At 39.8% G+C, this 13,678-nt stretch overlaps 1 protein-coding gene across 2 annotated transcripts in view; it reads right to left on the minus strand.

The window, feature by feature from the left end:
* PCSK1 (proprotein convertase subtilisin/kexin type 1) overlaps nt 1-12,580 on the minus strand; it is a 44,614-nt gene extending 32,034 nt beyond the window's left edge. The window contains exons 1-5 of one of the 2 annotated variants that reach the window (XM_045498787.1): nt 11,993-12,580; nt 9,009-9,113; nt 5,359-5,469; nt 3,010-3,156; nt 1,639-1,715 (exon numbers count right to left, since the gene is read on the minus strand). In XM_045498787.1, the coding sequence (XP_045354743.1) occupies nt 1,639-1,715; nt 3,010-3,156; nt 5,359-5,469; nt 9,009-9,113; nt 11,993-12,172 (620 nt within the window). In that variant the 5' untranslated portion in view covers nt 12,173-12,580. Of the gene's footprint in view, nt 1-1,638; nt 1,716-3,009; nt 3,157-5,358; nt 5,470-9,008; nt 9,114-11,392; nt 11,574-11,992 lie in introns of those variants that run through there. The other variant, XM_045498797.1, reaches the window with a different exon arrangement.
* Nucleotides 12,581-13,678: the final 1,098 nt, after the last annotated feature.

The following is a 13,678-nucleotide window of genomic DNA, read 5'->3' on the forward strand; positions in this document are numbered from 1 at the left end:
TATCACCCATTTGGGGAGATAAAAGTGCAAAATAGAGGCAGAGAGAGGTAAGTGATTTCCTAAAGGTCACTTTCTATACTGATAATTGGCAAAGCAATGACCACCAGCCAGGCCAATATTACAAGATCATGCTCCAAAAGAGCACATATTTCTCCTGGCCCTGTACTGTCCTGGCTCAGAAATATAGCTCCAAGTTTGTCTGGGGTCCCTGCCATAAGTTCCTGAGATATCTCACTTTCTTCCGAGGGCACCCATTGTGGTTCCTGTTGTATTGAGATGGGAATATTTTAACTTTTCAGCATTATTTGCAGTTAGCGCCTTTAAGAAATAAACCCTGGAAGTAAATGGTACTGAAAGAAGCAATATCTTGGAACCTTCCCCAAGTTTCCCCTTTTCTCCAAGGAGGAAATATACACCCAGAAGTTGAGGCCAAGTCCATGAGCCTCAGCTCTCTTCCTGGTGTTTGTTGAACTTCTGGAAAGGGGATCATCCAAAGAAAAACTTTAGATCAACATTACTGCACCAGCCACATAGGAATTTTGAGTGAGAATAAGAGCTAAAGAAAGAGGGAAAGAGGGAGAAAGAGAGCAAGTGAGAGAGAGCTCAATTGACCCAAGTTGGGTAATAGTCCGAAAGAAAGAAAGCCATACAGAGAGAAAAAAGAACCACTTTATGTAGCATCTTTCCATCCCATTTGTAGCAACAAGCCCTGATTTTGCCTTGGCTTTGATCTATTTTGGTGCAAGTCTCTTCTCCGTGGAGCAAATGAAGAAGAAAGTGTGAAAGTTTTCCTGAAGTTATGAAGATAACATGTGCAAAGATGAGTTCTCACATGGGCATGGACATTTGAGGCCATGTGGCTAGAGGGTGTAGTTTCTTTGCAGCTAGGAAAGAAGGTTAGAAAGTCTCCTGGCTCTGGGTTTTATCTGGCCTCTTGCTTTGGCAGGTCTGGCTCTTGGACTCCCTCATCACATTGTGACTGCTACAGAGAATTATTTTAGGAGTCAGAAGGTAACTGTCTTTCTCTTCCCTTTAGCTTTAGAATCTGCAGCATAAACTCTGGGAAAGGTTACTGACTAGTCCAATGCCCCAGAAAACGTGTTGGATTTGAGAGCCAGGCCTCAGAGTGTATTTCTGTGGTCTGATATCTGGCTTTTGTTGTCTGATATGCTTTTCTGAGGGAACTGACGAGCATGGCTGTGGCCACTAAAAGAAGTCATGGGGAATTGTTATCTTTGTCTTCTATTTTTATTTTCACAACTAACATCAAACATGTTGCAAATAGTAAAGCATTCATTGATGGGGTTAGGGAGGGTGGGCTGGAGGATTTTACTCTTTATGACCCAAACATTCTTTCTAAAGCCATAACTATTCAGTGCCATTTGAGGGGAGCATTTTGCAACATAAGAAGAAAGTTTAATTGAACTATGGTCCTGTAAGCCAAAAGAAATATAAAAATAGAAGCATTGGTTTCTGTTTTAAAAGGAACAAAATATTATGATATGGATTGGTACGCATGAAAACTTTTCTGAGAGCTGAAATACAGTTCATATTTATTGTATAATTTTCTCAAATGAGATAAAAGCATTTTAAAGTACTTCCTCCCCCCACCCCCACCCCCAATCCGCATTTACTCACTTGTTCTCATTTGTGGGATCATAACGGGGAAATGGATCATGGTCATTATCGTTAAAATCATAACTAGCCTCTGGATCCTAAAGAGAATCAAAAATAATCCTGTAGCATCATTAAAAAAAGTTAACACCGCCCAAGCCTTCTACCTCTACCCCTTCCATCCTGGCTGATAGCTCAAATTCTGCATTTCAGAATTTCTGACCCAGTTTCTGATCATTCATTATACCCATAAACTAGGCAGAGATGATATACACAGAAGAATGAGCAAGCATACAATTAGCACTGAATGTCACCAAACCTATAGCTCATTAAGCTCATAGTATATTACAACCAGAAGAAATCAGAGTTAACTTATTTCAACTGCCTCATTTTTTAAGTGAGAACACTGAGACCCAGAGAAGTTGAATGACAACTAAGCTATAGAGCTAGTTATCAACACTTGGATACTCATCTTTCTTATGATTACAGGTACAAATAGGTGACCATGGGGTGGAGCTCAGGTCCACAGTGACCTCTTCAGACTTCCCAATTACACTAAGCATCTAACTTAAATAAAGTGTGCTTGAAATTTAAGGCATGCTTCTAGGTCTCACCTCCTTTTCCAATGAGATTACTACACTTAAACATCTCCCATATAGGAATTCTACTACCACTATAGCCTCTTCTCTACACTTTCCATATCTTTTAATAATTCCTACTTTCTACTAATCTTTTTCTTCCTTTCTTTTCCTTTAATTTTCCTTTGCTCTTTAGCTCGAGAATTTTGAATGAATGGAAAGGGTGAGAGAAACACATGTGACAATTTTAAAGATGAAACACTGATCTAAAGACCTAAGATATCACTTAGAACTTAACAATTAAGTAAATAGTTTTCATTTACTTATTTTCCATTTAAGATAAACTTTTCTCTTCTCTGAGAGCCATGTTTGCATTATTTGAATTTGCATGGAAGGAATCACATTCACATAATTGTACAATGTTAGAGATATTCACCCTTAAAGGATGTGAGTGAGGAAGAAGACTGTGAAAAATGATCTAAGGCATTATTCTTTATTTGATTGCTTTAATGCCCTAGATACTGAGTGATATAGAGTCTGAATGGCTTTTAATAATTTAATTTGTATAGGTGCCTTCCCCTTCCCCAGCACACAAGCTTTTGTACAATCCTTGGCTCCACTGAATTCTTTAAGTGCCTACTCATACAAAAAAAAGTTCATATGTACTGGCAGGAGGGTGAGGGAAATAGCAAAACCTTGGCCCATAATTCCTAGGGCCAGTATCCGAGAAGTCTTCCACTTGAGGAAAGGAAAGCCTTAACTATGTGTCTGTGTAGACAGCTCCCTAAGTTGCAGTCATGGGAGGGCCCAGACTCACATAATTGGCATAGATGTCTGTGTGATTCCACTCCAAACCATCATCCAGTACTGTGATAACAACTCCTTTGCCTGTGATGCCTTTTTGCCAAACAGGTATCACATGGAGATCCAGCTTGGGCAGGGCTGCAGTCATCCTAGTATCTTGCTGGTAAAGAAAAACAAAGAATTGGTAAAATCATGATTTGCTTACTGCAAAATGAAAACTGAAGCTCTAGTCCGAAGACCCATCTTTCTTTTTCCTAGGGTCACTCTACTTTTAGAAAGAATGCAATTAGGAGAAATAAAAAAATAAAGTTGATGGTAGGGCAAAGTGAATCATCAGAGTTCTGTTCTTTTCCCAATTGTTCTAATGGAAAAATCATTCGAAAGGATGAATCACCCTGTGCCCCTTCTCACTGAGCTACATGGCTTCTAAGAAGTTGATCCCTAAGTTTCATTCATTTATAATGATATGCTCAGGTTTTTTATCTACCAAAGTTTTATGTGATGTCCCATATTTCCATCTCTCCCCAAATCCTGAGTTTCCCTTGCCACACTGAACCTACTTTACATTGTTTGGTTGACAGTTATTCACGGATGTTTTAATAACTTTTCGGAAAGAAAAAGCAGAACCTGGAATGCCCAGGAGGCTGCTGTCTCACCAGGACTTGCAATTTAATTGCCTCTTTCCAAGTATGAGTGATTTAGAGGGTAAGTATCTATGAGAGGAGATGTGGAGTTTTCTTTTTTCAGATAAATTTTCTGATAGTTACAGTGTATGGGACTATAAGGGAGAACAGCTGGACAGCAAGGGAAAAGAGATATGAGCTCGGGAAAGCATATAAGGGAGATGTTTTAGAAAAGTGCCAGGTTTCTGGTGAAGGGGACAGTAAAAAATTTATAAATAATAACAGTCAAAAAATGTCTGAATGAACTGTGCCCTGGCTGATGCTCCTCAGAAAGAAGTAGGGGAAAACTCTTACTAGGCCAATACAAAGCTGAATCACAGGAGGTTGGAACTACAGATAGATTTTTGGACAAAGCCAGAGAAGAAGACCTCTGTGTCAATTGCAAGAACAGTCATACGGTGTGGTCGTTAAGAGTATGGCCTCTGGAGCCATGAATTATGGCCCCACCACTGGTAACCATATGATTTTGGCAAATTACTCAACTTGCCCTTGTCTCTGTTTCTTCATCTGCTAAATGGGTATAAGCATCGTATCTACAATATAATGTGAGAATTAAAGGAGTGAATTCATGTCAAACACTTAGGATAGTATTTGGCATAGTCAATACACAAATGTTAATGAGTTTCTTTCACTGCAATCAGCAAGTACTACCTAGGTTAAGAGAATGTCAAGAAGAATTGATCCCTTCTCCCATCTTTTATGCAAAAAGGATGTGTAACCTTAGCTTATGGTTGTCACGAAAACTTATATTTTATAATACTCTCAACAAAAGAACACTTCTATCAATATGTATGACTGCCATAGAGTCTTAATATTAAAACAGAAGGGAGAATATTCTGCAGGTAAGAAAGAACACTTAAAATTTCTCTATGCAACACTCACATACCAATGAAGATTTGATATCTTTTTTTTTTTTTTTAATTTTTTTTTTCAACGTTTTTATTTATTTTTGGGACAGAGAGAGACAGAGCATGAACGGGGGAGGGGCAGAGAGAGAGGGAGACACAGAATCGGAAACAGGCTCCAGGCTCTGAGCCATCAGCCCAGAGCCTGACGCGGGACTCGAACTCCCGGACCGCGAGATCGTGACCTGGCTGAAGTCGGACGCTTAACCAACTGCGCCACCCAGGTGCCCCAAGATTTGGTATCTTAAAAGCAAAACAGTTTATAAGTCTATACATCTGCATGTAGATGTCTTTTGTCTCCTTGTATTCTTTCCTTTAGCTTAGCTCAGAAATTCTCACTTGTTAGCATGTAAGAATTGCCACTCAGGACCATGTATAATGAATCATGTTCACTCTACCTTTTGGATGATTTAAAGGTTCTCAAGAGTAACTTTGACCAAATGTGATTTTTGCCACGATTACTGTTTTTGAACCCTTAACTTGCAAGACACAATTCTGCATTTACTCCAGATAAGCTTAAGAGAAGAAAGTAGCAACCTTTCTTCTCTTTCATAGCAGCTTTCAAAGATCATAGCTTTCATAGCAGCTAAATATCTGTGTTTCAGACACTTTCACCTAGTAAAACGGGAGATCCAGATGATGGAAGTTCCCATCAGCCCTAATTTCCAGGTAACATAGCCTTCTGATGAATTCTCCATCATTAAAAAAATCTATTGTGCAGATTTAATAAAATAAGTATACCAGGTCCTATACAGTCTTTTTGGAAGTACTTACCAAGTACCACTGCTGATTCCACATTGGATCATTGAAGAGATTTAGTGCTGAGTCTCTTAGAACTGAACGCTTACTTCTCTCTTTTTCATATTGTTGTTCAGCCCATATCACCTACAAGGAGTTAAAATAAATATTCATAGCAAGAAAATCAGCACTCAGATACCCACCTTTGTGTAACCATCTTCCCTTTAACTAGTTACAGTACCCTCCCCGTCAGAGGTGAGGCAGCTCTAAAATGTTTTCATTTGACTACAGATAACACTGGCAGCTCAGTGAGAAGACGGTATTGCCCACTGGGCAGTAAACTGTACCTTTAGGGGGAGGAGAAGGAGTCAGTGAAGTGATGATTCCCTCAAATTATTTACGCTGTGATTCCAGTGGAAGTAAAAGTTCAGACTGCTTTCATCAGCAAATGGACCATAATACCCATTTTTTATTGAGGTCTCAGAGTTTTGTAGCTGAAAATTTGTCCATTTTCATGGAATGAGTCAACAGGCTAAGAGATTCCAGCGACTGCTGTTAAGGTGCTCTTACAGCTTAATTTCTCTTTCTTTACATGCAAAAGGTAGAAGTTGCAAATGTTATGCATGACAAGGAAGGTGCTTTGTCTTTGCAAATCTGAAACTCTGGCTCCCCTGTGCTTCTGCCTCCTGCTTAAGAGTATTTAATATGAGAAACAGATCCAGGGTGATGAATGAGTACTACTGACCATGCACACTTACCATTAATTTAGTCTCATGTATTATGCATAGAGATTTGACAATACAAAAATTACCTTTCCCACATTTATGGCATAATCCTGTTATACTTGAGACCCTGAGGGAGAGGGACTGCCTTATGGTTATATTCATTATGAAGTAATACCATGCTCCTATTTCTCTGGGCAACATGACTGTTTCCTACCCAAAACATTCTCTCTGTCATACACATGATGATAGTCCAGTGTCTGGTGGGATGTTTTTAATGTGAGAACAATCTGACACGAGTAAGAATCAAAAATAAAAACTAAACCATAATTTGCAGCTAAGGAATAAAACTATCCACTAAGACTGTCCTGAATTTGTAATTAGAAAAATCTACTGCAAACCTATAATAAATATTGGGAGGTACTTGAAAGCTAGAAATTAGTCACTGTGATTTATTTTTAAAGAGTCTGTATGTTCAAGCTTAATTGTTTTGGTTTAAAATACCTCAATGCTTGGAATATACTGCCTGTCATCTGAGTTGGTCTTTGGAAGCTGGCTGCTAGGGAACAAGTACTAGTCTTTGATGAAGAGAGTCACTTACAGTTGGAAATTTCATTAAAAGACTTGTAACGATAGCCTATTGCTGCATTACAGAGGGCTAATTTGAAAGAATATTATCCTCCATCAAAAAGAAGGCAATAAAATGAAAATCAAAAGCAATTTTTTAAAAAAATGGAATATAAGAAGAGGTACTCTGCCATCTGATCAGATAAACATCCAATTGTTGGAAACAGTGTTATGATTAATGTCATTAACTCCAAATCCCATATTAATCTCTGTAAGAACAGCACAAATGGAATAGAAGAAATTGGTGGTGTCTTTCTATTATGTACATAATAGGTAGCATGTACTTAATTATAAATAATCCTTTTGATATGGGAAGAGCATTAAGATCATCTAGTCCAACTTTCCACTACTGGCTTCTATGGGTTCTAGGATTTTTCCTAAAATAAAGTTATTCTGTGGATAATTTTTCATAATATTATATACACTCCCTTTTTTCTGAAGTTATATTGCAGACTAAATTCTTAGCTTTTCTTCATTATTCCTGAGATATTCCCCTTCAAATCAACTATTAAACAATATCTAAAGAATAGAACTGGGCTATCTGTTCACTTTAGTGAGACACTTGCAGTAATAATAACAGGTATGCTCCACTCTGTCCAATTTTCTTCTGTGAATATGAGAAGGGAATTAGTTTGACTTCTTGTGCATTAATGTCAGGCATGCATTTAGGCAGACAAGGAAATCTCTTTCTTGCTATGCCCAAGGACTAAGCTTAGCCAGAGTCTTGGAAGTTGTCCTACTTTACAGAGCCCATACAATGAGTCATCTGCTCTGGGATGGCAAAAGGAAGACTTCACTGGACAAGAACCTTTTCAAATAATGTTGAGCCTTTGAATTGGTCTCACACATCTAGCCATTAACCTTAGTAAAGGCTAGCCTTAGGTGCATAGGAGCTGTGGGTCGCTATACAATGTACTCATACAGCATTCTTTGCCCAGGTGTGGTTGCTGGTAACCCAGGCCCAGTCATTCCTTACCCTCATAATTTGTCTTTTTATTCTTCCTTTGAAAATTCTATCAGTTTCAGAACAAATAAAATAGCAAATTATTTCACAGGGTTTATAAATTCCATGTACTTTCAACAGTTCTATCACCTTTCTGTACTTATATTTTCTTTCTAGCAAGTTGAAAGGATGTATTCTCTCTCACAAAGCTTCCATAATTCTCTAGAGTGTCCTAGACAACAGATATCATAATAACAGAAAACAGGCCAGCCAGGTTACATTTCTACCAGTATGGCACATTCTTGAGAAAATGCAACACTGTATGCAAATTTCGATGCTCCTGATACAGTCAACATTTCTTTTTTTTTTTTTTTAATTTTTTTTTCAACGTTTATTTATTTTTGGGACAGAGAGAGACAGAGCATGAACGGGGGAGGGTCAGAGAGAGGGAGACACAGAATCGGAAACAGGCTCCAGGCCCTGAGCCATCAGCCCAGAGCCCGACGCGGGGCTCGAACTCACGGACCGCGAGATCGTGACCTGGCTGAAGTCGGACGCTTAACCGACTGCGCCACCCAGGCGCCCCTACAGTCAACATTTCTATTGATATGTTTGCTGACCTTGAAAACAGACTTCAAAAATCATTAGGTACATTAGGTATACATTCAAATCATCCTCACACTATTTACCTAGACTCATTCTAGACATTTCCTGCTCTTGCCTAATCATTGAATATATATACAAACCAGGATAAAAAGAAATCAAATGCTTTCAGTGAAACAATATAATACTTGTGGAAACATTTGGCTCATGAAGGCATGGATTTAAAGTGCCCTCATAAACACTAGTTCTCCATATAATGAAATCAAAGACATGGCAGAATGTGTTTTCAGTTATTCTGAAATGTTATTAAAATCAACGATCATGTATTACATTTCTTTGGCATCCCCACATTGGATATCAAAGTGCTTGGTACATAATAGGCATATAATAACAGGTTGTTAATTGATTGTATTGGCAAACATTTTTATTAGAGCTGCCATCTAATTTTCACCATTCATTTTCATACTCTTAGACTAGATTTGTGAGTTAGTGTTTTAAACATATTATATATATTAAATGTAATTAAATTGAATAAATTAAAATTAAATATGATTTAATATATTAATATATCAAATATATATAGTACATAAATTTTATTTAACTCAGTCTATCCAATCCAGTTTTAATAATGTGCAATCATAACCCTATGGAAACAACAAGAAGCACTACAGATAAATATTTGTGATCACAATAAAAAATATTCATATTTGCAAAGTGCTTTTTGCTCTTGTCGGAAATCATTAAACAGGTAAGTCAGGTTACCAGTTTGAAGACAAATGCACAACACTTACACGATCATCATCAGATAATCTCTTAGTAATATGAAAAGCACTCCTTCGAGACCTTCGGGGATGGTTTTTATGTTTGAATAAGTAGTGATTTTCAAGTGATCCAATCTATGAAAGAAAAATAAAATAAAAATTCACTTTCCAAAATAAGTACATATGGGTTAGCTTGTAACCCAAGTAACTTAGAGACAGGCAATTTTTATTAAGCTCATTCAGTGTGCTTGAAGTTAACTTTTTTTTTTTTTTCTTTATGAGGAAAACACTGATAGAAGCCTTCCCTCTCTTGTCATTGTGTTGAGTGAGAGGAGCTCACAATATTATCGCTTGAGCTCATAGTATATTTGGGCACTGGTGATACTTCTTTTTCACAGATTTCCGAGGAACTATACTTGTTTTGGTGTGAGACAATATTGTGTAGATAGACATTTCTTTTAAAAAAAATACCCATTTTATCAAATTTATCCTGTCAGAGAAGAATAATTTGTGGAAATCTGGTAAACCCTTTGAGTACTATATATGGTCAGTGTTACATCCAGCTAAAATGATTTGTTGTTGTTGTAAAATATAGCTATTGAATCTATAGCCATAATTGTTATAAGCTACTAGTGGAGACTATTTGACTTTACACTAGTTCAAGGCTTTCCATATATGGAGTTGGGAAGAGGGAAGAGTAGCCATAAAAAAAGACCACCAATGTTTAGCTCTTTTTCTGCTATCAACTGGTTTTGCTTCTGGTCACCTCTTTAATTCTAGCTTTATCCTGAGACCTTCAGGAGCTTAGGATAGTGATGCTAAATTACTGTAAACAAAGGGAGAAATAAACAGAATCAAGAAAGCACTGTCTTTCACAAAGAATTATTATTTTTTTAAATGTTTGTTAGTAATACCATTTTATCTGGAAGTGGCTAGAGAAAATATACCATATGCAAATCATATGTAAATGTAGATTTTTTCCCCCCTCTATTTCTTAAAGCTTCTTGTGACTATTCCATCCTTTCTTTGGAGATCCTACCAAGAATGCTGATTTGTTGTTGTTTGGTTTTGGGATTTATAATTTTGAAAGCAATTCCCATAATGAATGGTCCAGGTTAGGATGTATGTATGGAGCTAACAGTGAGTAAAGAAAAAAGGGATTTTTTTTTTTTTTTACTCTTACCCAATCTCTTTCCACATAGTTACCAGTGCTCTTTAACTGCCCAGAGGATATAGGATTAAGTCCCCAGCTACCCCCCATAGGATGCACAAGATTTCCATAATGTCCACAGTAACTACCAGTACAATTCCACCTACTGCTTGCACTCTGTGTTAAGACGCCAACAATTCCCTGCAGTTTCTTCTAAGCTGCTTGATTTGTATCTTCTTGGTTTGCCACAATCTGGTTTCTATGCCTTGAGTGCCTCTCCAATCTCAACATGTTCTCCTGGCAACTTTTGAGTCTTCCTAAACTCTGTTCAAAAATGTTTCCTCCACTGGGCAGTCATTTTTTTCACTCCTCCCCAATTCCCTTCCATCTTCAATCCCTCCATCAACAAATGTTAAGAATCCAGGTGCAACTTCTCCATCAGTTACATGCAGTTCCAAATATTTGTTCCTAAACAGTCTCCTCTAGATTCTTGATTCTTTGAAAGTTTCTTTTCCTATTATTCCTCAGCCCCTAACATGGAGCCTGGCACAGAACAGAGTCTGGGCAAAAGCAAAAAGTCTTGGTCTGCTACTAGGACATGGAGAAGTCAATCTGCGTATTGACTTTTCTGCTGGGCACTTTAAAGACAATATAGCTCATAAAATTGGAGAATGAAGCCTCTGGCAAGGACAGTCGTATTCCTCAGCAGATTTGATCTATGGATTCGCCAACGCCTACACCGATTACGATTACTCATCCGTGACTTCAGCGGCCTCTCTAAAACCACCTCCAGAAAAAAAAAAAAAAAAAAAAAACAAAAACGCGCCAAAATGTTTTACAACTCCCTCCTCCCCCGCTTTGAAAGCACACTTCCAAGGCAAGGGGAGAGGGCTTGATTCTAAACCAAAGAAAATGAAAGTTGAGATTAGAAATCACGCTCCCTGGGATTCCCCGGAAATCCCACACCTAAACTGTCACTCTCCTAATGCTTTACGCCCTACCCTTCCCCCCAGCTATCTATTAAACCAGCTTTCACTTGGACAGGCAAGTTTTTATCACAGGCTGAAATCCTCAGGGAAGCTATTAAGCATTTGGCCGAGGAACAAGAAAAAAAGATAACCTTTCCTCACAGTCATTTTGGCAGCTTGACCCTTCAGGGAGACTGACCCAGCAAAGTTGTGAAGCTCGGACTTTACAAGTTCCCCGTGAAGACTCGGACCTCCCAGTAGAGGCGCGGAGAGTTGGTCCCCTGTCTTTCACCTACCTCTTCTTCCACCGGCTCCCCAGGCTATTCCGCAGGCCCCCAGGCTCTAGGTCTCGAGTCTCTGCCTCAGGCGTTCTCCCAACTCCCTGAGCGTGCCTGAAAGGCTGCCGGCGGATATCACCACGCTTGCTTGACCCCATGCATCAGGACTTGGATCTGATGCTGCCATATTGAAAAAAAGGAAACAGCCGGATCCTGACGCAGAGACCAGCTGAGTCCCAGGGGGCTAGAGCAGTAAGCCTCTCCCGGGGGCGCTTGGTCGGTAAGAGCCCGCGTGCATCTCAAGTTCGGTGAACAAGTGTGGAGGGATTTGTCTCCCAAACCACGCGGGAATGGATTTAAATGCCAAAGCGGACGGCAGCAAGAATAGGCTCTACCCAGCTGCAGCGGCTTCGTTCTGCCTGGCTGCTTCCAGCCCAAACAATAAATAATGCAAGCCTTCTTTCTCCAAGCGCGCCAGGGGCGAGAGCTGCAGAAGCTCCGGCTCTTTGCCAATGGGTTCAGGAGAGTGCGACTTGGGGCTCCCACTTGGGAGATCGCGCTTCAGTCCCGCCAGTCCCCTTGGGCCCTAGAAAGTTTCTGGAAAGTGCAAACTCTTACCTGACCCAAAAGGTCATAGCCCAGCTCCTCGGCTATGGCTGAAGCTGCCTCCGGTCCCCCGGGGATCTCCGCTGCCCATTCATTCACAAACTGCCTCTTAGCTTTTACACTGTTCAATGCATACCAAGCGCAAAAGAGAGCGAAAGCAGTACACTGCAGAGTCCAGGCTCTTCGCTCCATGGCTCACACACTCGCTCTCACACAAGTCGAAGGAGACGAGGAAAAGAAGCAAGACAAGAAGCAAGAAAGAAGAAAAGCCAGAAAGACTCGCCCTTTTCACCCTCGGACTCTAGACCACTTCTCGCTCGGGGTTGCTCTGCTAGGAGATAGGAGGCGCGCGAGTAGAGGCTGGGCGGTGGCGAGCGCTCTTTGGTCTCCAGGCTGAGTGGAGCCCCAGCCCTTCCTAGCCGGAATGGAAATGAGTGTTTACACGTCAAATCGACGAAAGCCATCTCTTGACGTCAGATCTACCTGGACTAAGATCTGGATGGTATTCCCGGCGGGGTGGAGAAGCGGCTAAAATAAGCAGCGAAGGATTAAGAAAAGGAAGGAACCGTTTGCTGGGATCAGTTAAGTCGGCTCCCTGACTGACTGTAAATTCTGTAGCTATGAGAAACACCTTCACTTCTCAAAGAGAAGTGCCCCCATTTAAATGTAACTACTAAGAACCAAAGGCTGGGAGTTAAGCACACTTTCCCTCCCTTCTGTCCGTTTTCTTTATATTTACTTAATTATCTCATGGGTTGGGAGGAGGGCAAGGGGTGGATTCTTATAATAGCCCTCTGGACATCAGCACTTGGTAGGAAGAACAGCAGTCTTAAATCCGAAATTGGACAGAGGCTGGTAGAGCAGAAAGGAGAAAAGCTCCTATTGCCCAGATTCTGATTTAAATTGCCTAAGAAAATGAGCATGTCTGGGAGACATTGTTAAAGCTAATACTTTTAAAAAATATTTTTTTAACCATTGAAACCACCTTAAAAAGCAAGTTTACTTCCTCCTCGCCTCTGTTTCTCAACTCAGTAAAACAATATCTAGAACTCTAGAATTCTATCCCAGATATTGCAAAGCCTAGCATCACCCCTTTTTTACTGTGCTTATCTGAAAATGATTAGTGACGTGATTTTTTAACAGAAAATTATTTCATTTATCCATCAACAAGGGGGTCTAGGAACCCAAAACCTGTTGTGTTAACTCAGGAAGAGAAAAAGCAGGTTTATTAACTCTGAACTTTCCCTTTTTCTTCAATAGAGGTCTTCACTTTGGTGTTGAACTGAAGCTGTGCCATTATTTTTCCATAAAATGCACAGTGTCACTTTGTGGAAGAATGTTTTTTTTCCTGGAAAGAGAAAAAGCAAAAGTCTAAATGACCCCCTTGCACCCCACCCCACCTCCTATCCCCCGGAAATGAATTCAGTCTACCGTAGCTGAGCCTATTTTGATACTGAGGGCTTGAGCTGGCTGGAAATGACCCGGTGTGTAGTATTCAGCACCAAGGAATGGACAGCGCCACACGCGTCTGTGGTCAGTGCTACCCTTCCTTTAGAGCTTCAAAAACTGCTGTCGTTTTGTAACTAGCCAGGATCAAGCTATTTCTCATTTCATCTGTATCTTTCTCCTCTTTTAAATAGAACAATAGGAAATTGACTGCAGGGGGGAAGCGTGGTTAGGTTCATGATCGTGACTACT

Source organism: Leopardus geoffroyi, chromosome A1, assembly GCF_018350155.1.
Source record: "Leopardus geoffroyi isolate Oge1 chromosome A1, O.geoffroyi_Oge1_pat1.0, whole genome shotgun sequence".
NCBI classification, from domain to species: domain Eukaryota; kingdom Metazoa; phylum Chordata; class Mammalia; order Carnivora; family Felidae; genus Leopardus; species Leopardus geoffroyi.